Genomic DNA, 25778 nt, shown 5'->3' with positions numbered 1-25778 from the left:
AAGTTTTAAGTGCTAAAAGTCACGGATTTGTGTTAGAATGTCTTTGTAAACTTTAATACTATGTCACTTTTTTTCTTGGTGAATCAAATGTTCTTTTGTCCAATCTGTATTAACCCTTTAAGACCGGGGAAAGCGTCATTTGTGTCATTTTAAGATTTCTTTGGCTATTCACAAATAGCAGATGGACAAGCTCATGGCGCGGGTACCGGGTGAAAATCGTGAAAATGTGTGCAAATCTTGGAATATATGTATTTTTTAAAGCGACCATTTGTCAAATATTTTGTTCCAGGGACCCCCAGAAGCAAAGATTTGATTTACAAATGTCAGCTAAAAAAACAACAATTATTTGCACAAATTTTCACGATTTTTCAAAAAATAGCTGATCTACAAGCTCATAGCGCGGCACTCGGTGCCGCGCTATGAGCTTGTATATCTGCTATTTTTGAGTAGCCAAGGACATCTAATCAAATGACAGAGATCCAATCGGGGGTGGTTGGTTGTGTTTCGTCTCTCCCTCTTCTATCGAGACATGTAGATCCTGTGTCTTAGGTTGGACACGACCTTTGACCCCGTCCCGTTTCTGGTTTGACGTGTATTTTTGACCTCTTTATCAGCTCAGATCCATGCAGGGGGAAGAACCGTAAAGTTACAGACATGGTGGAGCAGTGTTGTAAACTTTTACTGGTTCCACTACATTTATATAATCCATCTCTCTCGGGATCCCCTGGTCTGTCCCTCGTGGCGATGATTGCTATTTCTTGCCACGGGGGTGTTCAGACTTCTCTGAAGAAAAAGTCTAGTGTATAGAGGCTGAATAGTCAGCAGAACTGCAAGTAATTGGCCGTGTGTGTGTGTGTGTGTGTGTGTGTGTGTGTGTGAGTGTGGCACAAGTATTAGAAATAGACATTGAGGACAATTGTCCTCAGGCAGAGATTTAGGGAGTCCTGAGTTGGCGTTCGCTAGACCAGTGGTTCGCAAACTTTTTACCATGTCAAGGACCCCCGCCCGAATTGATATTTGTTTGGTCACGGACCCCCCCTCCCCCATCTGAAATCTGTTTTTTGCCAGGGACCCCCCAGAAGAGAAGATTTATGTATTATTAAAAAAAACTGAAATAATTCAAAATCTTCCAAAATTATTTTTGCGATTTAAAAAAAAAAATGTATGTACAAGCTTGCCCGCGCCGCGTGAGCTTGTATATCGGCTCCTCACAAGTATAATAAAATAAGCATCCTTGTATGCAGTGTTCATTTTGATAGCAACGAACGCAACGTCTTTTGAATAACATTTTGTTTAGTTTGAGTGATATTTTAGTCGTCTGAAATGTTTTTGTTTTCGTCTAGTTATAGTCGACTAAATCTACAGTTGAGTTAGTCGACTGAAATGCATTTCAGCGGTGCCTTGATGGCACCGTAATGCCTGATTTTACACTTGATTTTACAATGCTCTGCTATTTTCAGCGCGCAACCAAGCATTAAATGACTTGTCTCCTAGTTCTACTGGCTCTCTTCTCCACTATGGACATTTTCGTCTAGTTTTTATTCGTTGACGAAATTGTCAATATATTTAGTCATAGTTTTAGTCACCATAGCTTAGTTTTTATTGAGTTTTCGTCAGCGTAAATAAGGTAGTCGACGAACATTTTTCGTCACAGTTTTAGTCGACGAAATTAAATTAACACTGGTTGTGTGTGTTTTATTTCAGACCTGTCCAAGAACCGTCTGTGTGAGCTTCCAGAGGAGCTGTGTCAGTTCATCAGCCTGGAGACGGTCATCCTCTACCACAATGGCATGCGCTCCCTGTCCCCCAACCTGTGTCAGCTGCAGGCCCTCACCTACCTCAACCTCAGGTAAACACACTACACCGCTGGTTCTCAAAGTGGCGTTTCCGGGGGACCCCCAGGGGGTCCTTGACCCCCAGCTAAATGTGTTAATACAGCGTCACAATCATTTGAACCACTTTGAACCGTTATTGTACACTTTTGGCTATTCCAAAAACAGCAGATCTGCAAGCTCGTAGCGCGGCACCGAGTGCCGCGCTACGAGCTTGCAGATCTGCTGTTTTTGGGGAAAATCGTGAGAAATGGGTGTAAATCTTTGAATGTGTATATTTTTTGTTCAACTCAAATCTTTGCTTCTGGGGGTCCCTGGAACACGATATGTTGAGGTGGGGTGGGGGTCCGTGGCCAAATGCATATCATTTTGGGGGTCCTTGACATGAAAAAGGTTTGAGAACCACTGCGCTACACGTCACCAGTGTTGCCAGATTTCGCGAGAGAAACAAGCAACTAGGTCTATGAGAACAAGCCCAAAAGACTAGGCGACTATATGCCACATGAGCGCTTTAAACCTATATGCTTTGGGTATTTGAAAATAGCCGATCTACCAACTCACAACCCAGCTAATGTGGTCATTGTTTAGTCACAAGCTCAGAAACCAACTCCAAAATATGAACTTTTCAGGAAATACAACAAGACAACAAACATGATGGTCAGATACTTGTATGTGTCCTCATATTGTCATCACTTTACCCACATCAAGTGGAGTTAGGAGGTTTTTGACCATTAACTCATTAAGCGCCAGAGTTAAAACATCGTCTATACAGTAGCTGCCCTTGCATTTGATTCTGAGAGTTTTCACTAGCCTTTGAAAGATCATAGAATATTATTCATCACAACGATCCACCCGCCGATCGCTTTATAAGGCGTGGTAGAGTCTCGTAGAATCTGAGAAAACAAAAATTGTGCCACAGCGATAATCCGTTCCACAGTTATTGGCTGTTGAATGTAGCTTGTTTTTGCCAAAAAAGCAACATAAATTAGATTAGATTTTTATAATTCCTAATAAATCATCTTGATTGTGTTGTGATCACGTGATCTTTGGCTGTACTCTTCTTCTGCGGAAAAAAACTGAGTTGGAGTTGGGACAGTTTGAGGAGCCAATGGAGTTAGGAGGTTTAATCAGAAGTGCTTTTTAATCCTTTTCGTCGGTTCAATATTTGTAAAAGCCCACACACATAAAGGGACGTAAAGGGTGCTCAATAGCACTGATTTATTAAAGAAAATAAAAAGCGACAATATTTATAAAAACCCACACAAACCTAATCACTTTCACTTGCTATTTTAAACACTTACCATAACAGAAATATCACCTTTTTTAATGTGGCTAAATGAGATAGCATGTTATTTTAGACAGATGCCAGGTTTGATGTTGTAGCTGGTATCCTGGTTTCTTTGAAGCACTCCACTGTTTCCCTCTTTGCACTGTAATTATGTGTCTTATGTACCCTGTGGTTTGTTGACTAGGGTCCGTGTCATTTCCTCTGATGTTGCACTTAGTAGTAAATCACTCTGGATGAGAGTGCCTGCATGGCTGAATGCCTACGTTGTAAATTGAACCATATTAGCATTAGCATGCTAGCAAGTCCCTGTGTGGCAGGTTACCAAGAATGTTGTTGGTTAACAAGTCATTTTAGATTTGAACCACTTTAACCGTTATCGTATACTTTTGGCTATTCAAAAATAGCAGATATACAAGCTCGTGCCGCGATACGAGCTTGTATATCCAATAGGCTATATCCAATATCCAAATAGCCAATATACTTTGGCTATTTCTGAATAGCCAAAGTATAAAATAATGGTTTAAGTGGTTACACAGATGCGTCCCACGCTTTAAATGGATTTAAAAACCAGGAATAATGACTTGATGCCCACACACACACATCATTTTAGATTATAGTATGTGTGGAGGTGCTATTCTTACAAATCAAACTAGTTAGGTAGGTTAGTTAGTCTACTCTACCAGCCACTTCCATAGGTAACCAACAAATCATTATTTTCATGGCTGGAAACCTTGTATGTCCAAAACCATTCCTTTTTTTATGATTATGATAAAATATTTTTTTAAATAGTGAAAATAGCTGATCTACAAGCCCACAACGAGTCACATTGCGACATGTTGTGAGCTTGTAGATCTGCTATTTTCACTGCTTTTGTGCGACGCTCTTATGTTGAAGTAGACCATTCATTTACAAAAATGTACTTAAAATAGCAGATCTACAAGCTCACAACGCGTCGCTTCGCGACGCGTTGTGAGCTTGTAGATCGGCTATTTTAAGTACATTTGAACGGTTATATATAATAATATGGAGATACAAGGTTTCTGGCCGACAGAAACGATATACAAGTCCTGTGCTATTCTAACATGCACACTGGCTGGTAAAATAGGATGTATTTATTTCGGGAGGTACTGGTTATTGTGTAGACAAAAGGCCTTTGAACACACCACACCATGCCAATTCTGTCTGTCTCTCTCTTAACCACTTCAGCCCTATTTTTGCACATACACACACACACACACACACACACACACACACACACACACAGACATAGGAGTGTGTGCTGGCATGACGTTCACACATAACACCAACACCAAACATTCAAATGTAAACCACTAGAGTTACCAAACAGGCTTGTGTCAGAGGTGAACCTTTGAAATCCAATACACCTGTGTGTGTGTGTGTGTGTGTGTGTGTGTGTGTGTGTGTGTGTGTGTGTGTGTGTGTGTGTGTGTGTGTGTGTGTGTGTGTGTGTGTGTGTGTCTGTGTGTCAAGGTTATAGTAGTTTGGGAAAATAAGCTTTTTTTCTAATTAAGTTTAATCCACATTTGCTTGTTTTTATTTGTTGATTTTTTTTGGAACTGCTTAGTTTTAGGTTTTAGTTCTTTATTATTAGTTTTAGTATTTGTTTTTTTTCATACTGTATTTGTCAGTTGGATTAAAAAAGGGTCAGAATAAGTATTGTGTAATAACATTAAAAATGTAATAGGTAAATTGTTTAGGAAACGGTGCTTGTGTGTGTGTGTGTGTGTGTGTGTGTGTGTGTGTGTGTGGGGGGGGGGGGGGGGCGGGGGTCCTTTCACACGGTTTCACAAATCGCACGTAAGGACTTGGTCATACGAACATTTTCAGTCTTGAGATATTATTTAGCTTTAATCCATGTATCTCTCTCTCTCTCTCTCTCTCTCTCTCTCTCTCTCTCTCTCTCTCTCTCTCTCTCTCTCTCTCTCTCTCTCTCTCCTCCAGTCGTAACCTCCTTTCCAGCCTCCCAGCAGCAGTGTGTGAGCTGCCCCTCCTCAGAGTGCTCATCTTCAGCAACAACAAGCTGTCCTCCCTGCCCGCCTCCATACGCACCCTCACAAACCTCCGACAGCTGGTAACTGATGCGCACGCACGCACACGCACACACACACACACACACACACACACACACACACACACACACACACACACACACACACACACACACACACACACACACACACACACACACAGACGCATGCACACAGACACAAACACATTACAATGACATTAACACACATGTGACTCATCAAATACAAGCATAAGAGGCACATATGCAAGTTATTAAATCCATATTAAAGTGTATAACTTTATTCAACATTTACCCATTCCTTTGCTTTAAACGTTCGTACTTGTTTGCAGTTTACAAGCATAGTCTTTAAAATAAGAGACTACTTTAGAGACCTTGAAGTCAGGTAATTAGGTTCTACAGGAAATCAAACTAGCTTGCTGCTTAGAAATGCTCAGAAACATCACACAAATACTGGGAAAAATGGTCTTCACTTTTTCAGCCCATGGACATTGTATAACCAATAACAGAAATAACTAACACTTGTAGAATGCAGCCTTTTTTTGTGTGTATTTTATTCTTTTTTCTTTTTAGTGTTATTTTTATTATATTTCTTGTGTTTTAGTACTGTTTTTTGTTTGTTTTTTTATTTCAAGTATGTGTATCTGTCTTTTGAAACATTTTTGTTCCAATAAAAATTGAGTTAAAAAAAAAAAAAGAAATGCTCAGAAACGAAAATTCAAAAAATATAATATTGTAATTACAAACAGATGACGGCTCCTGTCGCAACTTGCGACAGGAGCCGTTGTTTACAGACTGCAGCATTCACAGATTGTGTAAGAGTCGTCTGTCCTTGAGAGATTACTGAAATAATGGAGACAGTTGAGCCCGATTCCTACGTCAGCGCGAAGGTGAAGTGTTTACTGTATGTTTTGTAATAATAATCAAAATCTACAAAGTAATTAGTAACTAAAAGCTTTCAAATAATTGCAGTGGAGTAAAAGTACAATGTTTGCCACTGAGATGTAGTGGAGTAGAAGTAAAAGAACAGCGAATTGGAAATACTCCAGCAAAGTAAAAAATACCTAAACATTTTACGTAAGCACAGTACTTGAGTAAATGTACTTAGTTACTTTACACCACCGGTCTGCTCTTCTCGGCCGTTCTCTGCGAGAGACGGTGTCACACAGCGGAGCCTAAATGAGGTGTTTACTGATCCACTGGTGTTCTGTGTTCTTCTTCTTCTTCTCTCAGGATGTGAGCTGTAACGAGCTGCAGTGTTTACCTGCAGAGCTGGGCCAGCTGGAGAGTTTGCGGGACTTGAACCTGCGGAGAAACCAGCTCACCACGCTGCCTGAAGGTACACACACACACACACACACACACACACACACACACACACACTCTTTGTTCAGCGTCTCTGTAGGAACACAATTGGGCGGGGAGGGTGATATTTGTCACGGCACGCACTCCTATACGGGCTGGGGGCCGCACCTCTCAGTGGGGGGAGTGTTGGGCGACAGTATTAGGGATAAAAAGCAAAATAATATATAATTAAAAAAGAACAACTGGGTCTAGACCAGTGGTTCTCAACCAGTGGTCCGGGGACCACCAGTGGTCCTTGAGGGGGTTCCAGGTGGTCCCCAGCTAAATGATGGAGAGTTGGTAACCAAATGGACCCTTAAAGATCTTTAACTCTTGAGAGCGTAAAATGAAACCAAATGGACCCGTAAGGGTCCATTTGGTTTCATTTTACGCTCTCAAGAGTTAAATTATTGTTGAACATCTGCATTACTTAATGTACAAGAAGTCTACACAATTAGAGAATGTATAAGAATTGTTATTTTGATCAACGTTTTCCTGTTATCTCTCCTATTGGTACCAACATCAACACAGCATGGAATTGTAGACAAAATCGTATCCAACGACAACAAAATAATAAGTCTTGTATCTGAGAGTCTAAATCTCATCAAACGGTGGTTCCGCGGCTCAAATGCCCGATAAATAATGGACCTTGATATGAAAAGGGTTGAAGCATTCTTCCAACGGTACAGCATCTGTACACATTTAGCTGCAGATAGCATCCTTCATTAGTGAGGCTCATCAACTATTCATCAGGTGAAGCACTAAGCGTATCTATCAGTTGGTCTGAGTGAGGAGTCTGTGAGACTTACCGTAAAGTCCCATTTCCATAACCACTTAACCCATTCATTGCGGGAACGCAAGCGTCATTTTAGATTTTTCTTGCTATAACCGTTATTTTATACTTTGGCTATTAAAAAAATGTCAGATCTATAAGCTTGTAGCGCGGCACCGAGCTTGTAGAGCTGCAATTTGTGCAAATCTTTGAATATATATATATATTTTAAAGTGAACTTTTTATTATTCTTTTTTTTTGTATGTGCTATAATATCAGTGGTTCTCAAACTTTTTCATGTCAAGGACCACCCAAATTAATATTTATTTGGCCGCGGACCCCATCTCAAAATATTTTGTTCCAGGGACCCCCAGAAGCAAAGATTTGAGTTACAAATGTTCACTTTGCACAAATTTTCAAGATTTTTTAAAAATAGCAGCTATACAAGCTCATAGCGCGGCACTCGGTGTAGAGCTGCTATTTTTGAACAGCCAAAGAAATCTAAAATGACACAGATGCATTCCCGGATTGAATGTGTTAAACCCTATAGACTTTGATGACCGGAGTCCCCCAGGGGACTATACTAGTGCCCCCCCCCCTTACACCATATATCTTTGCGGAAAAATAGCCGATCTGCAAGCACACAACGCGACACAATGTGAGCTTGTAGAAAGGACGTTTTCGTTCAAAACGTTCACCTACTTTCATCGCCCCAGAATAGGGACCCCCCCCCGTACCCCTTATCCCCTTAAACCACACATGCAGTCTCTAGCTCATTACAAAGACTAAATGAATATGAATACAGACCATTACCCAACCCCAGGTCCACACACAGTGACCACAAACCTCAGCACCCACAGCTTAAGTATCCAAACCACAAATGAGCTCCATGATTTGTTTTTTTCCCTCAGGGCCCTAGAATGTTACCGTCTCCATGAAGTTTGTATATGGTTGTTGTCGGGGCAGAAACCTCTGATCTCCATATTCTAACTTTTTGTGTTTTTTTCGTAACAATTTTGAACACATGAGGTTTCCCTGAATCTCCAGATTTTTTTTTCCCCCTTAAAATTAATACCCTACTTCATCATGAGAGTGTCGCACAAAAGTAGTGAAAATAGCAGATCTACAGGCTCAAAACACGCCACGATACAACGCATTTTGAGCTTGTATACTGGCTATTTTCACTATTACATTTTTTTCTAAATGATATTAAATAAGGAACGGGTTTTGGACATACAAGGTTTCCACTTGACAGCAACAATATCGACGAGTGGAAACATTGTGTCCAAAACTACTTTTCAGGATCCTAATTCAAAAACAGTTGCAGATCTACAAGCTCAAAAGGCGGCGCTGCTTCTTTTGATGCTTTTGTGTGACGCTTAATTTATGAAAAAAAGTTCAAATATGGAGATAAGAGGTTTCAGCCTGACAACAACAATATACTATACCAATGCTCCCATGACGAGCTTCTTCTTAAGCGTTCGTCACGTTGCACAGAACACCAAAGTATTTCCTATGGAAAGACGCGGTTCCATACCGCGCTGCTTAGTTTACACCACTATTTACAAAACAGGCTACATGGAGAGACGTAATGTGTCAGGGTTTTCCAACAGAAAATGAATAGAATAGAATACTTTTAATATATATATGAATATTTAACTGCATGTGCGTCTATAGTATTGTCACTGTAATGTGCTGCTTGCCCTCCCTTATTTGTTATTATTTTGTGTTTTGTTTTTTGTGTTTTTGGTTGTAATTGTATGTTCTTTAATTTATTTTATTCCAGTTTGTTTATTTGAATACCTTCATGTTACAACTTTCTGTGAAAAAGTCAATAAAAAGTTATTACAAAAAAAAAAATCACAAAAATGTCACCATAAAAAAAAAAAAAGTAGATTATATACAAAAAAGCCGAACTTGTTTCCATTGTGGTTCACTTTGAGACATAGAACGACACGCTACAAACTGCACAAACAACCATAAAACAATGAAAAAATGTCTTCCGGGGGACAACAATAAAATATGTATTTGGGACGAACATTAATCTCAAGTGGGACGTGGTACGGTACAGAGCTGACTGTTCATATCACTGTCACACTGCCCAAACTCCAGACACGCTAAATAATTATGTCTGTCATACAGTAAAAGTTCACTACAGCACATGTTGTGACGATTGTAAGATCGTCTCTTTTCGCATGAATTAAGCATGAGACCCGCTAACCTCTTATATGCCGTTGACGTCTAGACTCTAGATTACAGGCAGTGAACTCTTCAAAAGTGTAGTTTGTTTTTTCCATTACAGCAGCTTCCAAACTATTATCTATGCCAGTGGTTCTCAAACTTTACAGGCCACGACCCCCTAAAATAATCATATTTGAACTTGGGACCCCCCCCCCACCCTGGCAAGCACTTGGAGTAGGAGTTGAGGCGTTACATTTAGTTAGTAATAGTAATTTAGTAATTTAGTCTCGGTTCCACAGATAAATATTGTGAAAATAAACGTTTCATTTCAAAGGCCTAACATCCTTAAATTGTCACTTTAGAAATGTGCAGATACACTTATACTGTATGTTGGATTGTTTGCTGTTGAGTGAGAAAACAATGTTGCACATTAAGCTAATCTCCTGGGGACCCCCCAAAATAATTGACCCACAGTTTGAGAACCACTTATCTATGGTGGCAGGACAGAGAGGGTTGCTTGTAAATCAACGCATTGCATCGGGATGCGTTGATAACTTATAAGTTTTGTTCTTTTGTTTTCGAGCGTCGCCATCATGGATGAGGCTTTACTTTACTTTATTTATGTATTTATTTATTTCCGGGGCAGTGCACATTGATGAACATTTCAACGCGTTGTGACGCGTTGTGAGCTTGTAGATCGGCTATTTTCAAAATAGCCTAGGTATAAAAAAGGTTTTCAAATAATTATAGTGGAGTAAAAGCACAATGTTTGCCTCTGAGATGTAGTGGAGTAGTAGCAAAATAGTCCAGGAAAGTAAAAGTATCTCAAAATTGTACTTAAGTCCAGTACTTGAGTAAGTGCACCACATAAAGAAGTAGCACTTGCACACTCTCAACTCCCTACCAAAGTCTAATACCTAAACAATAGAATATCTAAAGCCTAATTTGTAATTATCTAAGATTGGACATAGTTCTCCCGCAGTGGATATTTCTTTCCCACAAATGCTGCATGTTGTCTCATTCAGATTCTGCGGTTGCTCCAGATCACCTGGCTCCAAGCCAAGAAAAAAAATAGGTCAACTGACTGCGTCAATTTGGACTCTTTTTTTGTTTTACCACATAAAGTACAGTAGTAGCACTTGCAAACTCTTAACTCCCAACTATGCTTCTGTCTTTCATGCCTGTGTCTTTTGCAGTGGTGGACAAAGTACTCAAATGTTTTACTTAAGTAAAAGTATCAGTACTGCAATGGAGAAGTACGCCGTTACAAGTAAAAGTCTGGAATTAAAAATTGGCTTGAGTAAAAGTACAAAAGTATTGGTATCAAAATGTACTTAACGTACCAAAAGTAAAAGTACTAAAATGTTTGAAAATAGCAGATCTACAAGCTCCCAATGCGTCGCATCGCGACGCGTTGAGAGCTTGTAGATCTGCTATTTTCAAAATAGCCTAGGTATAAAATAGGTTTTCAAATAATTATAGTGGAGTAAAAGTACAATGTTTGCCTCTGATATGTAGTGGAGTAGAAGTAAAATAGTCCAGGAAAGTAAAAGTACCTGAAAATACTTTAATACAGTACTTGAGAAAGTGCACTTACAGTAGTTACTTAACACCACTGTTCGTCTGTTTATTTTCAATTGAACATTATCTGTACACAGCAAGTACTCAAGCCGAGAACTAATGAATAATCGGGCACACACACAATAAATCCCACATATCCCCTCCCTCTCGTTCGAAGCAGAAGAAGTGACTTCTAAGTTTCATTTCTCCCCAAAAGCCCTTGAACACAGGATGGAACACAGTCAGTGATGATAGTAACGAAACACGTGACTATTTATGGCAAACTGAACATTTAATATCACACACCATATGCACTCATGTAACTTTCACCAGCAAAATAGAAATACATATTAATTATAGTTTTTGGGTCTGTTAAACTATTTTGATATGGCTCTGGGACGGTGGTGACAAAAGTTAGTCTGTGTGTGTTTGATGTAATGTTAACACTTTCAAAGTACATTGTTTTAGTTTTTAATATCAATGCTTTGCTTTGCTGTAGACGGCTATAGTCACTATTTGAAATAGTTGTTAAAGAGATAGTTCACCCCAAAAATGACTTTTTTTTTATCGATTACACACCCCATGGAGACTTGAATGAATGGGATATTTTTTGTTTTTGTCTCATTCCTAAGCCAATAATTTGATGCTTCATGGGGTGTGTAATTGATAGAAAATAAGTCATTTTTTGGGTGAACTATCCCTTTAAGTACTTTTTCCCTTCCTAGAAATGTAGTGGAGTCAAAATTACAATATCTATCTTTGAAATGTAATAGAGTGAAAGTCATAAGTATCCAAAAATACAAATAAATGCTCAAGTAAAGTAGAGTTACTCAAACAACCCATTGAGACCTGGAACGCATCTGTGTCACTTTAGATTTCTTTGGCTATTCAAAAATAGCAGATATACAAGCTCATAGCGCGGCACCGAGTGCCGCGCTATGAGCTTGTAGATCTGCTATTTTTGAAAAATCTTGAAAAAGAAAAAAAAAGAAAAAATGTTAGGATTTAGATTTTTTTTAAGAATCGCCTCAGGTCTTAATGGGATAATGCTCTTTAAGTACTGTACTCGAGTAAATGTACTATAGTGTCCGTCCAACGCGTATAAAACGCCGATTCCGTCCTCCGCAGAGATCGCCGAGCTGCCGCTGGTGCGCCTGGACGTGTCGTGCAACCGCATCTCCCACGTGCCCGTGTGCTACCGGCGCCTCCGGCACCTCCAGAGCATCACGCTGGACAACAACCCGCTGCAGCTGCCCCCCGCGCAGATCTGCTCCAAGGGCAAGTACCACATCTTCAAGTACCTCAACGTGGAGGCCTGCAAGAGGAGCCAGGAGGAGCTGGAGACGCACCTGAGGCCCACCGCCTTCAACAGCTGGTGAGACGACGTGTGGAGGAGGTGGAAGTCGTTAGGGCCTAATTAACGCATCCGTGTCGGGTTTTTTTTTCTTTCTTTGGGCTATTGAAAAATTGCAGATATACAAGCTCATAGCGCAGCACAGAGTGCTTGTAGATGAGCTTTTAGCTCTGCTATTTTTTGAAAAATCGTGTTTTTGCAAATCTTTGAATATATATATTATTTTGAAGCGAACATGTTTAACTCAAATCTTTGCTTTTACAAATGTCTTCTAAATCCTAACAGTTTTTTTTTTTTTTAAACGTATGTTGCTATAACATCAGTGGTTATCAAACTTTTTTTATGTCAAGGACCCCCCAAAAAAATGTATTTGGCCGTGGACCAAATGTTGTTCCAGGGAACCCCCCAGAAGCAAAGATTTGAGTTAAAAATACTCAGTACTCGGTGAACACAATGGCATTAAGAGTTGAGTTTGGGTTGAGTTTATTGGGAAAACCCCATTGGCTGATAATGCAGAACATCAGCTGCTCTTCCTGGGCTCCTAAAAGAAGGAAGAGGTGGAAATGGAACTTTATAGAATATAAGTCTATATCCCAGTGGTTCTCCAAGTGGGAACCCTCAGGGTTCCTTGCGGTGGTTCCAAAGGTTCCAAATGGACGCGTCTGGGTCCGTTGGTTCCACGTGTGGGGTCTTTGAAGTTAACAAGTTTGACAACCACAGGTCTACGGTATTGCAGAACCCTGCCCTTCATTCAGCTATACAATAACACAATCACCTCCTGCACACGTTGCACATACTGTACTTACTGTAAACGCAGGAAGACAGCCAGAGATAAAGACATCTCAAGGGAGAGACAGAGAGAGAGAGACAGTGAGAGAGAGACGTGTCAATGGAGAGAGAGAGAGAACACAGGGAACTGAAAGGAGACGGCAGATTAGAGACAGGAAGGGAAGGGAAGGAATGGCTCTCTTATGAAACATTGATGAGGCGTAACGGATCACCTTCTAGACGACGGTCAGACAGACAGGGTTCCATGTGAGACGCAGAGAGAGAGGTGCCGAGGGGAGAGAGGTAATGGATTAGAAAACCATGTGTTTCCTCTGTGTGTGTGTGTGTGTGTGTGTGTGTGTGTGTGTGTGTGTGTGTGTGTGTGTGTGTGTGTGTGTGTGTGTTGTATTACTATGCCTGTGAGGACCACATGTCCCCTCCAAGGTTATAATAGTTTGGGATTTTTCATTGTAGTTTAGTTCGAGTTCGTTTTGACTTTTTTTTTTCTAGTTCAGTTAGTTTTAATTCGTTTTTGAGCTGCTCTATAAGCTTGTAGATCTGCTCTATGCTTGCGGTTAAAAATGGCAAAATGTGTTAAAAATGGTATTCATAAAATCGCCGTCCCAAAAATGTTGTTGTCCATGCAAGTACAAAACTGTGTGTGTGTGTGTGTGTGTGTGTGTGTGTGTGTGTGTGTGTGTGTGTGTGTGTGTGTGTGTGTGTGTGCGCTCGTGCGTGCGTGTCCCTGCTATGCAGTCTGTCCGATCAGGAGCTGTTCTCGGTGCAGTTCGGAGGTCTGGACTCTGGCTTCAACAGCGTGGACAGCGGCAACAAGAGATGGTCTGGGAACGAGGTACGGCCCTTTTTAAAGACACACACACACACACACGCACACGCACACACACACACACACACACACACACACACACAGAATATGTGTACACGTTAAAATCCCTCAGTGTTAATTTAACTCTGAGGATGTACAAATGTAACCAAATGGACCCGTACGGGTCCATTTGGTTACATTTGTACATCTTCAGAGTTACAAAGGGATAAATGAACAAGAGAACAACAAGAGATGGTCTGTGAACGAGGTACCAACCTTTTAGGAGGTCCACACTAGAGCCCGACTGATTGCCAATTTATGGGTCCGATTATGGAGAGTCCTAGCCTAACGATTACTATTATGTTTTGACCGATCATCATCATCTGTTTTTTACGTCTGGAGGGTCCCGTCCAGGACAGGCTTCAGACGCGCCTCGGGAGACTTGGCTCAGATCTGAACCCGTTTGATTTGGGCGTTAGGAACCCGTTGCGACAGCATGCCCTAGGCAGGGTTGAAACCCACGAGCGTTCGCACGAAAGGTGTAAAAACAGAGTGCAACATTTGTTCCAATCAATTTGGAAAAAATGTGATTAAAGTTTTTTTTTTAAATAGAAAATTCTAACACTGGCCTGTAGATTTGCTATTTTAGATTAGCTATGTTTGCCTATAATGACAAAAATTTAAAAATTAAATCGGGACACATCAGTGGAATAATAGCGGATACCGATGTCGTCACAAAAGTCGATATATCACACACACACACACACACACACACACACACACACACACACACACGCACACGCACGCACACACACACACTTGTGAAACGGCACACGGCGTGATAAACGTTTCTTCTGTCTGTGTGTGTGTGGGCAGTCTGCGGACGACTTCTCGGAGCGTTCGCTGCGTCTGGCCGAGGGGAGCAGAGAACACCACCGCAATCTGGAGGAGGAGGTGGAGGAGGACACCTCCCCACTGGAGGCTGCCAAAGGTGAGGAGGCGCACACGTATACACACACACACGCACACACGTTCAGGTGACAGGATAGGGTTTGGCAGTCTGTACAGTACTCATACATTGTCACCCCAATTAGGCTGGGACAATGTATCACATTCTCTGATTGCAATCAAGGAAGTTTGTTATTTTTCTGAGCCTTCATTTGACAGCCACAGTGAGAGACAGGAAATGCAGAGAGAGAGAGAAAGAGAGTAGAGGGATGACACTCGGCAAATAGTCCGACCAGCGGGGAATCGAACCGATCGGGGCATTTATTGCCCACGTGGCATGCACCCACCCTGACAGTCAAGGAGGTTTAGCGAGAACATGGCAACATGCCTACATTCATGCGTTTGTGATCTACAACTGTTATTTAGCTGTATTCTGAACCCTATATAAAGACGTATTGAGTGTGTGGACTATAAATATTTCTTATGACACAAGCTCCAACACACAAACACGGAAGAAAGCACACGATCACATGCACACACACACACACGCACACACGCACACACACACACACACACACACACACACACGGTAGATCAACTGCCAGGCAGTTGGGGATTGAGTCATCGGTAGTGGTAAGAGTAGTTGTGGAATCAACAAACCACGCCTCTGTGATAAATAGTGCATTTACGGTTCTCTGCCTGCGCCAGTTGCAGTTTACATCCACGTCTGTCCACTATATAGAATTGAATTGACTTTTTTTGTGAGCGGTCATAGTGACCTTGACCTTTGACCACCTGCTTCTAATCACTTCATCCTTGAGTCCAAGTGGTCGTTTGTGCCAAATGTCAGTGAAGTGACCTCAAGGTGTTCCTGAGATATGGCGCTCACCAGTGGTGGAAGTACTTTTACTTTATTGGAGTATTTCCAATTGTCTATACTTTTACTTCTACTCCACTACATCTCAGAGGCAAATATTGTACTTTTACTCCACTACAATTATTTGAAAACTTTAGTTACTAGTTACTTTGCAGATATAAATCATTACATAATAAAACATACATTGACTACTTCAGCCCTATTTTATACCTAGGCTATTTTCAAACATTTTAGTACTTTTACTTTTGGTACTTTAAGTACATTTTGATACCAATTATTTTGTACTTTTACTCAAGTAGATGTTTTATTCCAGACTTTTACGTGTAACAGAGTACTTCTACATTGCAGTATTGATACTTTTGCTTAAGTAAAAGATTTGAGGACTTTTTCCACCACTGGCGCTCACGAGCTTGGGACGGACGAACAGACGGACGGACGGACAACCCGAAAACACAATGCCGTCGGCCACGACTCGCTGACTGAGGGCAGAGGCATAGAATAGTCCTCTCCTCTTCTCACGGCTGTATTTAAAGACTCCTCAAGTACCCAGCATGCATTGCAGGCAGTCCTCCAGGGCTGCTGATAATGGCGTCCAGAAATCGGGCCAAGAAGAGCGGTCTGTAGTTTTCTTTCTAGGCCAAGCTCCGCCATACAGAGAGGAGAATGCTCTTCATACAATAAATAAGCGTAGACATGGGGTCGGGGGAAGAATGGCCAAGTATTCCAGTAGGAACTGAATTATGCATCGAACACAGAAACAGGCCTTAACCCATTAAATCCGGGAAGGCATCTGTGTCATTTTTAGATTTCTTTGGCTATTCAAAAATAGCAGATCTACAAGCTTGTAGATCTGCTATTTTTGAAAAATCGTGAAAATGTGTGCAGATTTTCAATATGTATGTTTTTTAAAGCGAACATTTGTAACTCAAATCTTTGCTTCATGGGGGTCCCTGGAACAAAATATTTTGAAATGGGGGTCCGCGGCCAAATACATATAATTCCGGGGGTCCTTGACATGAAGAAGTTTGAGCACCACTGATATTATTGCAACATACGTTTTTCAGAAAAACGTTTTTTTTTTTTAGAAGACATTTGTAGAATCCCCAGAAGCAAAGATTTGAGTATCAAATGTTTGCATTAGAAATGTATAAATTCAAAGATTTGCACAATTTTCCACGATTTGTCAAAAATAGCAGATCTGCAAGTTCATAGCGCGGACGAGCTTGGAGGTCTTGCTATTTTTGAATAGCCAAAGAAATCTTAAAATGACACAGATACGTTCCCGGTCTAAATGGGTTAATATCTTTTCTAAAAAAAGACATACTCACAACACTCAGCCCTTTATTAAAGTTGTTCTTTGACCGTGAGCCCGTCACCATCGGAACGTCCCATGACCCACTTTCGGGGACCTCCCCTGCCCTCCCAGAGATAGAGAGAGAGAGAGAGAGAGAGAGAGCCGCTGTACGAGACAGAAGAAAGACCTGATTTAGACTCCCCGTTGTATGCCAGTGTTGTAGCATGCAGCAAATTCCGTAGCACATCTACAAGTTCACAAGCTGATGAGCTTGTAGATCTGCTGTTTTCAGGGAGCAACACCATCACATTAGCATGTATAAATGTTTGTTTTGTTTGACGTGGTCATCACAAATGACATTGGACAAACCAGCAGTGGTGGAAAAAGTACTCACATTTTTACTTTTAGTAAAAGTATCGACTGTTGATTTTGATTTTAACACATTACCTGCCAAACATGGGTATAACCGTTTTTCAAAATAAATAAAAAATAGAAAAATATCCACACAGAACCAGAGATATCGCGATCCACTCCTTGGTTAACTTATTACTTTAAAATCCTGTATCTCAGCTCCTGTGTACTTTCTTTTTTTACCATGTTATTTTGGGTGAAACATGCTATTTTCAACTGGCTGCAATTATGGAACGGATTACCGCAATCGGATTGTCTTTTTCCACGATTCTACGAGACTCCTGTGTGTGTGTGTAATGAGGGGATCACCGTGAGGACGGTGATCACGGAAAATATTTTGTGACTACTTAAGAAATGGTTAAAAAAGGTTAAAACAATGCTGGCAGTGGGGGAAGTAAACCCTCTGGCGGGGAATGTGTTAACCATGATTTGAGTCCTCTGTTAAACACGTTACCATCATAACTCTAGTTAAATAAATCCCCCATCTGTGTAAACAAGGTCCCATTTATATTTTAACCCTCCTGGACATTCTTCAATGTTATTAACAATCTCTCTCCTCTCCTCTCCTCTCCAGTGAATGGGGACGGTGAACAGGTGGATTTCATAGACAGCAGCGAGGTGGAAGACGAGGAGGTCCGAACGGAGGAGTCGCCGCCCTCTCCTCCCCTCACAGCGCCCCCTGCTGCTGCTCCTGCCCCTGCCGTACGTGTCTGTTCTGTTATTCGACATTCCATATCGTTGCTGTCGGACAGAAACCCTGTACCTCCATATTTCAACTTTGTATGTCTTGTTTTTTGTAAATTAAGGCCCTACTTCATCATACAAGAGTGTCGCACAAAAGTAGTGAAAATAGCAGATCTACAAGCTCACAAGGCGTCGCATCGCGACGCCTTGTGAGCTTGTAGATCGACTATTTTCACTATTTATTAATGTTTTTAAAATGATTATAAAAAAGGGACCGTTTTGGACATACAAGTTTTCCACGCGACAGCTACGATATTGCTTCTCTCAACAGACAGAGAAGCAGCTGCACAATATTGACTTAATTAAGGTCATAGTTTGGGATTTTTGTGAATGTGATGTGAGCTGATGCTCTGTGGTCCATGGAGAGTCTTCATTCATCTCTTTTAGGTGTGTCCACCAAAGCTTTTGTTCTTCCTATGTTTGGAATAGTTTTCAATGGGAGTGACATTTATTTATTTACGCTCTACTGGAAAAACACCAGGAGCATGACGGCACTGAGCGCCTATTTTCTTTGGGCCGTGCAAAATAGACAGCTGCTTGCCGAGAGTTCTAACATTTTCAACTCGGGCGTTTGGGAAGCGTTTTTAGGCGAGCGACTTGCTTTTTCGCCTGGAAACAAAGGCTTTGGTGGACACACAGTCTTACTCTGCACTAGGGCTGGTAAATTAATATTAGAATTTCGAATATTCCTCGAATATGGGGGAAATATGTATATTCGAATATGAAAATTAATATATATATTTTTTTTTTAAATCCATGTTTATTTGACAGGAACAATACAAAAAACAGTGTATTATTGTCCCTGTCATTTTTTTTTTAAATAAATAAATAATAATTTTAATAATAATAATAATAATAATAATAATATTCAATATTCAATTTTCGAATATCATTTCTGAGGAAAGTTACCAGCCCTACTCTGCACTGAAAATCATACATTTATATCACATTTATGTATTATTATAAATGTCGGTTTGTGTGTATGGTGGGGTTTGGTGGTCAGATTATTTGTGATTTATGGAAATGTTATATATTTTCCTAAAACGCATCTGTGTTGATTCTACCTAACCACTTATGACAGTACTTAAACCCTTTAACCGTTGTCTGCAAGTCTTGGCTTGGGACCGTTTTTTTCTAAGTGATTAGATGGAGGGCCAGGACATAATGTAATAGGCTCTATGCACAGCAGCCACATTGTGAAGAAATTCACAGGTGTTGCCAATGATACTAATGAAGGCTCTGTTCCATTCAGGTCAAACAGAGTCAGGGTGCTGATATTGTGCATGTTGGCTCACTGGGTCCATTTGGTTCCATTTGTACACTCTCAGAGTTATGGGGGTCGTGGAAACCACTGTGCTAGACTAAATGGAACAGAGCCTTCATTAGTATCATTGGTAACACCTGTGAAGGAAGTGATAATATGGCTGCTGTGCATAGAACCTATCAATGGCTAATTTAAGAACTGTAACATGCAACAGTCCACCTTATAAAGAAAAATAACCATATTGCTACAAGATGTGGCCGCTATAACTGCATACTGATACAACTGTGTGTAATCACAATATTTTGCAGGTGCAGATAGAAAAGCTTAATGTGTAATAATGTGCTGAAAGGCCACACCCTTGAATGTTGCACTTAGAGAGGACATTTAGTTCTCATTCAAAAGTTACAAATGATTGTATATTTGTCTGGACATCAGTAGTCCTACTCATGTTCAAGGTCTCTTCTTAGATACAGAGAGAAGCGGACCGAGGTGATTGATTGTGACTTTGTTGTTATTTTGTAGGAGCAGAAGAAGATGCCGTCCTCCCCGTCCCAAAGCCCGGACTCGTCAACGCACAGGTGTGTGTGTGTGTGTGTGTGTGTGTGTGTGTGTGTGTGTGTGTGTGTGTGTGTGTGTGTGTGTGTGTGTGTGTGTGTGTGTGTGTGTGTGTGTGTGTGTGTGTGTGTGTGTGTGTGTGTTCTAGTACAGTGGTTCCCAAACTTTTAGGTTGAGACCCAAAAAGAAGAAATTGATGTTAAAGTGAAAATAGCGGATCTACAAGGTATGCAACTAGTTATGACCTTGTAGATCTGCTATTTTCACTTTAAAGTTCTTTTTTTTCTCATTTATGGAATTTCTTAGATTTTTTTTTTTTTATTATATCTATGAATTTTCTTTTCTTCTTTTTTGGAAAATCTTTTTGAAATAATTAAAAACAATGTAGGAAAAGAAAAACTGAAAAAAAGGGGAGACATGTACTTAGTTTGCGACCCATACAATTGGGTCCACGACCCCAAAATGGGTCCTGAGTCGACCCAATGTTTGGGAAACACTGTTCTAGTATTTAACAGGTTAAGTGAATCAAGAACCAGTTCTCATCTACAATAACAATCTGTGTGTGTGTGTGTGTGTGTGTGTGTGTGTGTGTGTGTGTGTGTGTGTGTGTGTGTGTGTGTGTGTGTGTGTGTGTGTGTGTGTGTGTGTGTGTGTGTGTGTGTGTGTGTGTGTGTGTGTGTGTGTGTGTGTGTGTGTGCGCGCGCGTGCGTGCGTGTGTGTGTACTGTTGTTGACATTGAGTTTGTGCCTTCACACAAAATAACACAACGTGGCAGTGTGTCATTTCTACTTACTGTGTGTGTGGTGTACGTGTGTGTGTGTGCACAATCACACTTTATTTGTCACACACTCATACTGTACGTGTGTGAGCAGTGAAATATGGGCGCGGCGGACTGTGCTACAGGTAATGTCCGTGCACTTCCGCCTGCCTGCAAGCCTGTGCATGTGTGCGTGTGTGTGTGTGTGTGTGTGTGTGTGTGTGTTCTTGACAGTTACGTAGCGGTGTGTACAGTGGGGAGGGTATTGACCGGGGGTCAGAATCTGTGTACTCAGCCAAAACCAGTCACTCCCACAGTGAAAAAGACCCAATACCTTATCACTTCTTCTCTGTCGGCTGTAAACCTTGCATGTCCAAAACCCTCGCCTTTTCAGGAAGCGTAACGAAAATGTCCCGAAATAGTGAAAATAGCCGATCTACAAGCTCACAATGCGTCGCATTTGATCATATATTACAAAAAATATAAAAAACAACATGTTTCGACCAAACTGGTCTTCATCCCGGCTAGTACTTGCCCTGATCAGAATACATTGATTGTACGGCCGTTCATTTTTGAGTGCTCGGATCGTTTTTCTCTTTATCAAGTCACGGAGATATGAGGTTTCTGCCCGATGGCAACGACTTGTTTTTCTATCTGTTGAATCTGTTGCTCTCTCTCTCCCTCTCTTCCTCTCTTCCTCCTCCTGTCTTGTTATACGAGGTCAGTCCTCTCTCACAGAATGTTTGACAAGCTGGGAAAAGTCAACACGGCGCGGTTCCCATTACTCACTGTATTAGACACTCAGCCTTTTTACAAAGAGGAAACCCATTTACTCCTGTTTGGACAGAGCGGAGCGGCCCTTCTCGGTCCGTATCCCTGTCTTCAGACGCGAGGGACACGTAACTATTGACGTTATACGTCTCCCCAAGAACCACGCTCCTGTTTAATTTCAGCTTGATTTCCCCCTCAGACACCGAGGTTTTTAATCTAGTGATGTGTTCTCCCAACTGTTTGAGAGACAAAGCGTGTCGGAGTGGAGAGACAGAAGGAACTGATGATGAAGTGAGGGTTGACAATAACGCTTTCAAACCTCTGCTGTCTTCCCACAGTCAGTGGAGGCCGGGGAGGGACTGCACAGCACATCATGTGCTATTTTACATGCAACATTAGTTTCCACTATAAAATATCGTTGAATTTGCCGGCACAACCTGGCATGATATACGACTATTAAATGAACAAAACTCTCTCTGTCTGTCCGTACAATCCATATGATTTGGAGCTGGTCTCCCTACACTTCCATTGAGACATTTAGATCCTGGTGTCTGGAAGGACACCTGGACTTATGGTTGCATGATTATTGCATTTTGGACATTGTTGCAGTTACCTCTTTGGCGGGAGAGAGAGAGACAACATAAAAGTTACGGATTGAAGCTGTATTATTGTGCATTATAAGAACTGTGTTCCCAAAACTCTTGGAAAAAAAGCTTTTGCCTCATTCACTTACATTCTGTTAGAGCAAGGGGATGGAGCGTCCGGTTACTTGCAGCATTTTGATACAACGTTTTTCTATGAGTCTGAAACGTGGAGTTCAACATTGGTGAACTCTGACCTTGCTTGTAGTTTTAAGTGAGCAATGCAATGCGAGAGTGCAACTCGGGACTCCTGAATCGCTGCCCTCCACACCCTCCTGTCTAGCATCAGGGTCTTGAGCTCTACAGTAGGTGGTGCTCCTCTTTCCCCTCCTGGCTTTGTCCTGGGTTGGCTCCCACAGTGTCAGTTTGCTTGCCTCTAGTACCGGGTGCCTGGGTACTAGAGGCAGGGTCCATGCCTCAGCTCCATACAGCAGTAACTTACTCCACTGTGAGGGTCCATGTCTCAGCCCCATACAGCAGTACTGACTCCACTGTGAGGGTCCATGTCTCTGCCCCATACAGCAGTACTGACTCCACTGTGAGGGTCCATGTCTCTGCCCCATACAGCAGTACTGACTCCCCTGTGAGGGTCCATGTCTCAGCCCCATACAGCAGTACTGACTCCACTGTGAGGGTCCATGTCTCAGCCCCATACAGCAGTACTGACTCCACTGTGAGGGTCCATGTCTCAGCCCCATACAGCAGTACTGACTCCACTGTGAGGGTCCATGTCTGTCTCAGCCCCATACAGCAGTACTGACTCCACTGTGAGGGTCCATGTCTCAGCCCCATACAGCAGTACTGACTCCACTGTGAGGGTCCATGTCTCTGCCCCATACAGCAGTACTGACTCCCCTGTGAGGGTCCATGTCTCAGCCCCATACAGCAGTACTGACTCCACTGTGAGGGTCCATGTCTCAGCCCCATACAGCAGTACTGACTCCACTGTGAGGGTCCATGTCTCAGCCCCATACAGCAGTACTGACTCCACTGTGAGGGTCCATGTCTCAGCCCCATACAGCAGTACTGACTCCCCTGTGAGGGTCCATGTCTCATACCCATACAGCAGTAACTGACTCCACTGTGAGGGTCCATGTCTCGGCTCCATACAGCAGTAACTTACTCCACTGTGAGGGTCCATGTCTCAGCCCCATACAGCAGTAACTTACTCCACTGTGAGGGTCCATGTCTCAGCCCCATACAGCAGTAACTTACTCCACTGTAGCTACAAACAGCCTCCTCTCGAGGTCTTCTCCCATTGTCAGATTTCCACACTCTCCTCATAATAATAACACTGTGCGACGTGCGTGCAGGGCATTCCAGGCAAGTGCCCTCAGGACATTGGAGAGAGCCACCACAACAATGGAAGTCCAAATGAACTACACACCACGGGCACTGCCCACAACCCACAAGACGACGCACATGAGTCGGCTGCAACTCTTCTGATGCAGATGCATGACCGTGCCCATAAGCTTTAAGCAACACAATCTGAAGGAGCCAAGAACAATGACGGCTGCAAGAGAAAGTCCAATTCAATGTACTGCAACAGGAAATGTGCAGAAACCCGTAAGAAATGCGATTATGCTCAAATGTGCGCTGAACACAATGAGCCTGTCTTTCCAGACATCAGTCAAATGGCTCGTTTGTCTGTTTGGGTCTGTTTTAGCTCCGAGGCTGTAGTCTAGTCCTCCCCCGCGTTCAATCTCTCTCTGTCTCCCTCCCTTTTTTTCCCCATCCCTGTCTCTGTTTGTCAATTCAATTCATGATGCTTTTTTGGCATGACACGACATGTCATCTTGACGATGGTAATTAGTTTTTACGGCGTGGCTTCATGGCAAGAGGATAGCTGTGTGTGTGTGTGTGTGTGTGTGTGTGTGTGTGTGTGTGTGTGTGTGTGTGTGTGTGTGTGTGCGTGCGCGTCTGTCCAGAGATAATTTCTCAAACCACTGGACAGAGGAGCGTTAAACTTTGTATGCACACTGCCAGTAGGCCACAGAAGTACGTTAGCTCATTTGTTTTCTCATACGTTTTATACTTTTGAAATATTTAAAAGGGAGGGTAAGTGATTTACTTTAGGTTAAAATAAGTGTTAAATAGCTCTATATTCTGATAGTACTCATTGCTATAGAGTGTTTGTTCAGTAAAAGGAGTCTCCCACGTCTCTCCAGCTCTTTATTAAACAGAAAATGCATTTTCAGTGCTCTGTCCCGATTGGCTTAAATGTTGTCACCTACCTGAAAATGTACTATATTCTGTTTACTAAAGAGCTGGAGAGACCCCTGTGACCGAACAAACGCTCTGTAGCAATGATTACTTTCAGAATATAGTACTTTAACCTTTTTAACAAAAAAAGAATAATACAAAAAAATATCACTTACCCTACCTTTAAATATAAAATAACAGATCTGCGAGCTCAAAAGGCGTCGCATTGCGAGATCTGATATTTTCACTAAATTTGACGCTTTTGGAAAAGACGCCTGGAAAATCTTTCGATGTTTTTTTTGTCGTTTCTTTTGCTACATTTCAACACGGCAAGCATTGTAATTGTGTACATTTGTACACTTAGGTATTTTTTCAAAAAGTGTGTACTTTTGAATACTCAAGTATTTTTGAACAGGACGATCTACGTATACTTTGTCCACCACTAACGTCTTGTCCCCCTGTTCTTCCCTGTGTGTGTGTGTGTGTGTGTGTGTGTGTGTGTGTGTGTGTGTGTGTGTGTGTGTGTGTGTGTGTGTGTGTGTGTGTGTGTGTGTGTGTGTGTGTGTGTGTGTGTGTGTGTGTGTGTGTGTGTGTGTGTGTGTGTGTGTGTGTGTGCGTGTGTGTGCGCGCATGCCCTACAGGAGCAGTCTGCACGTGGAGCTGGGACCACCGCAGTCTTCATCATCGTCTTCCTCTCCCACGTCTCCCTCCAGCCCCACCCTGGAGGAGAGGAGGAGACCAGGAACTCTGCTCCTCTGGCAGGAGAGAGAGAGACAGCAGCAGAAAGACAAGGAAAGACTGTAAGTTATTTAACACTGAGAGAGAGACCTAGAGAATGAGAGAGAGAGACAGCAGCAGAAGGACAAGGACAGAAAGTAAGTTATTTAACACAGAGAGAGGGAGAGAGGCCTAGAGAGAGAGAGAGACACAGAGATAGAGAGAGAGGAGAAAGCCAGGGACAGTCCGTAAGTTCATTACACTGAGAGAGAGAGAGAGAGATCATAATATTATGATCTCTCTCATATGTCTCTCTCATTGATTGAAATAATTATCAATTGAATCTATCCATCCATTAGAGAACTTTACTCAGCACGACTCATAATGCAGGGTGCGTTCCGTTGGGATATACAGTATTACCGGTATGCACTGAGAGCACTGTGTAGTGTGCTCTCTGGACGTTGGTACATTCAGTGCAGTCGGTGCGTTGTCGTTAGAACACTCGTTAAGTGCACTGCGTCCTAGGAGGTGCACCCCACCCTGCTCTGAAGCAGGGTGGGTCAGTGTGCGTTGACTCAGACTGACTCAGAGCACCGGCGAGAACGACAATGGTCGAAGAAGACAT

The 25778-nt window shown here is 42.0% G+C and overlaps 1 protein-coding gene across 2 annotated transcripts in view; it reads left to right on the top strand.

The window, feature by feature from the left end:
* The window catches only part of lrch4 (leucine-rich repeats and calponin homology (CH) domain containing 4), an 86622-nt gene that overhangs the window by 41796 nt on the left and 19048 nt on the right, over positions 1 to 25778 (top strand). For both annotated transcript variants that reach the window (XM_084043593.1, XM_084043592.1), the window contains 9 exons: positions 1705 to 1849; positions 5083 to 5212; positions 6401 to 6506; positions 12153 to 12399; positions 13903 to 13999; positions 14849 to 14963; positions 18077 to 18204; positions 20033 to 20088; positions 25078 to 25236. In XM_084043593.1, the coding sequence (XP_083899719.1) occupies positions 1705 to 1849; positions 5083 to 5212; positions 6401 to 6506; positions 12153 to 12399; positions 13903 to 13999; positions 14849 to 14963; positions 18077 to 18204; positions 20033 to 20088; positions 25078 to 25236 (1183 nt within the window). The remainder of the gene's footprint in view (positions 1 to 1704; positions 1850 to 5082; positions 5213 to 6400; positions 6507 to 12152; positions 12400 to 13902; positions 14000 to 14848; positions 14964 to 18076; positions 18205 to 20032; positions 20089 to 25077; positions 25237 to 25778) is intronic.

The sequence above is a fragment of the Gymnoscopelus microlampas genome (assembly GCF_963454915.1).
Source record: "Gymnoscopelus microlampas genome assembly, chromosome: 19".
Classification (NCBI taxonomy): Eukaryota; Metazoa; Chordata; class Actinopteri; order Myctophiformes; family Myctophidae; genus Gymnoscopelus; species Gymnoscopelus microlampas.
This window is presented reverse-complemented; position numbering and strand designations above follow the sequence as displayed.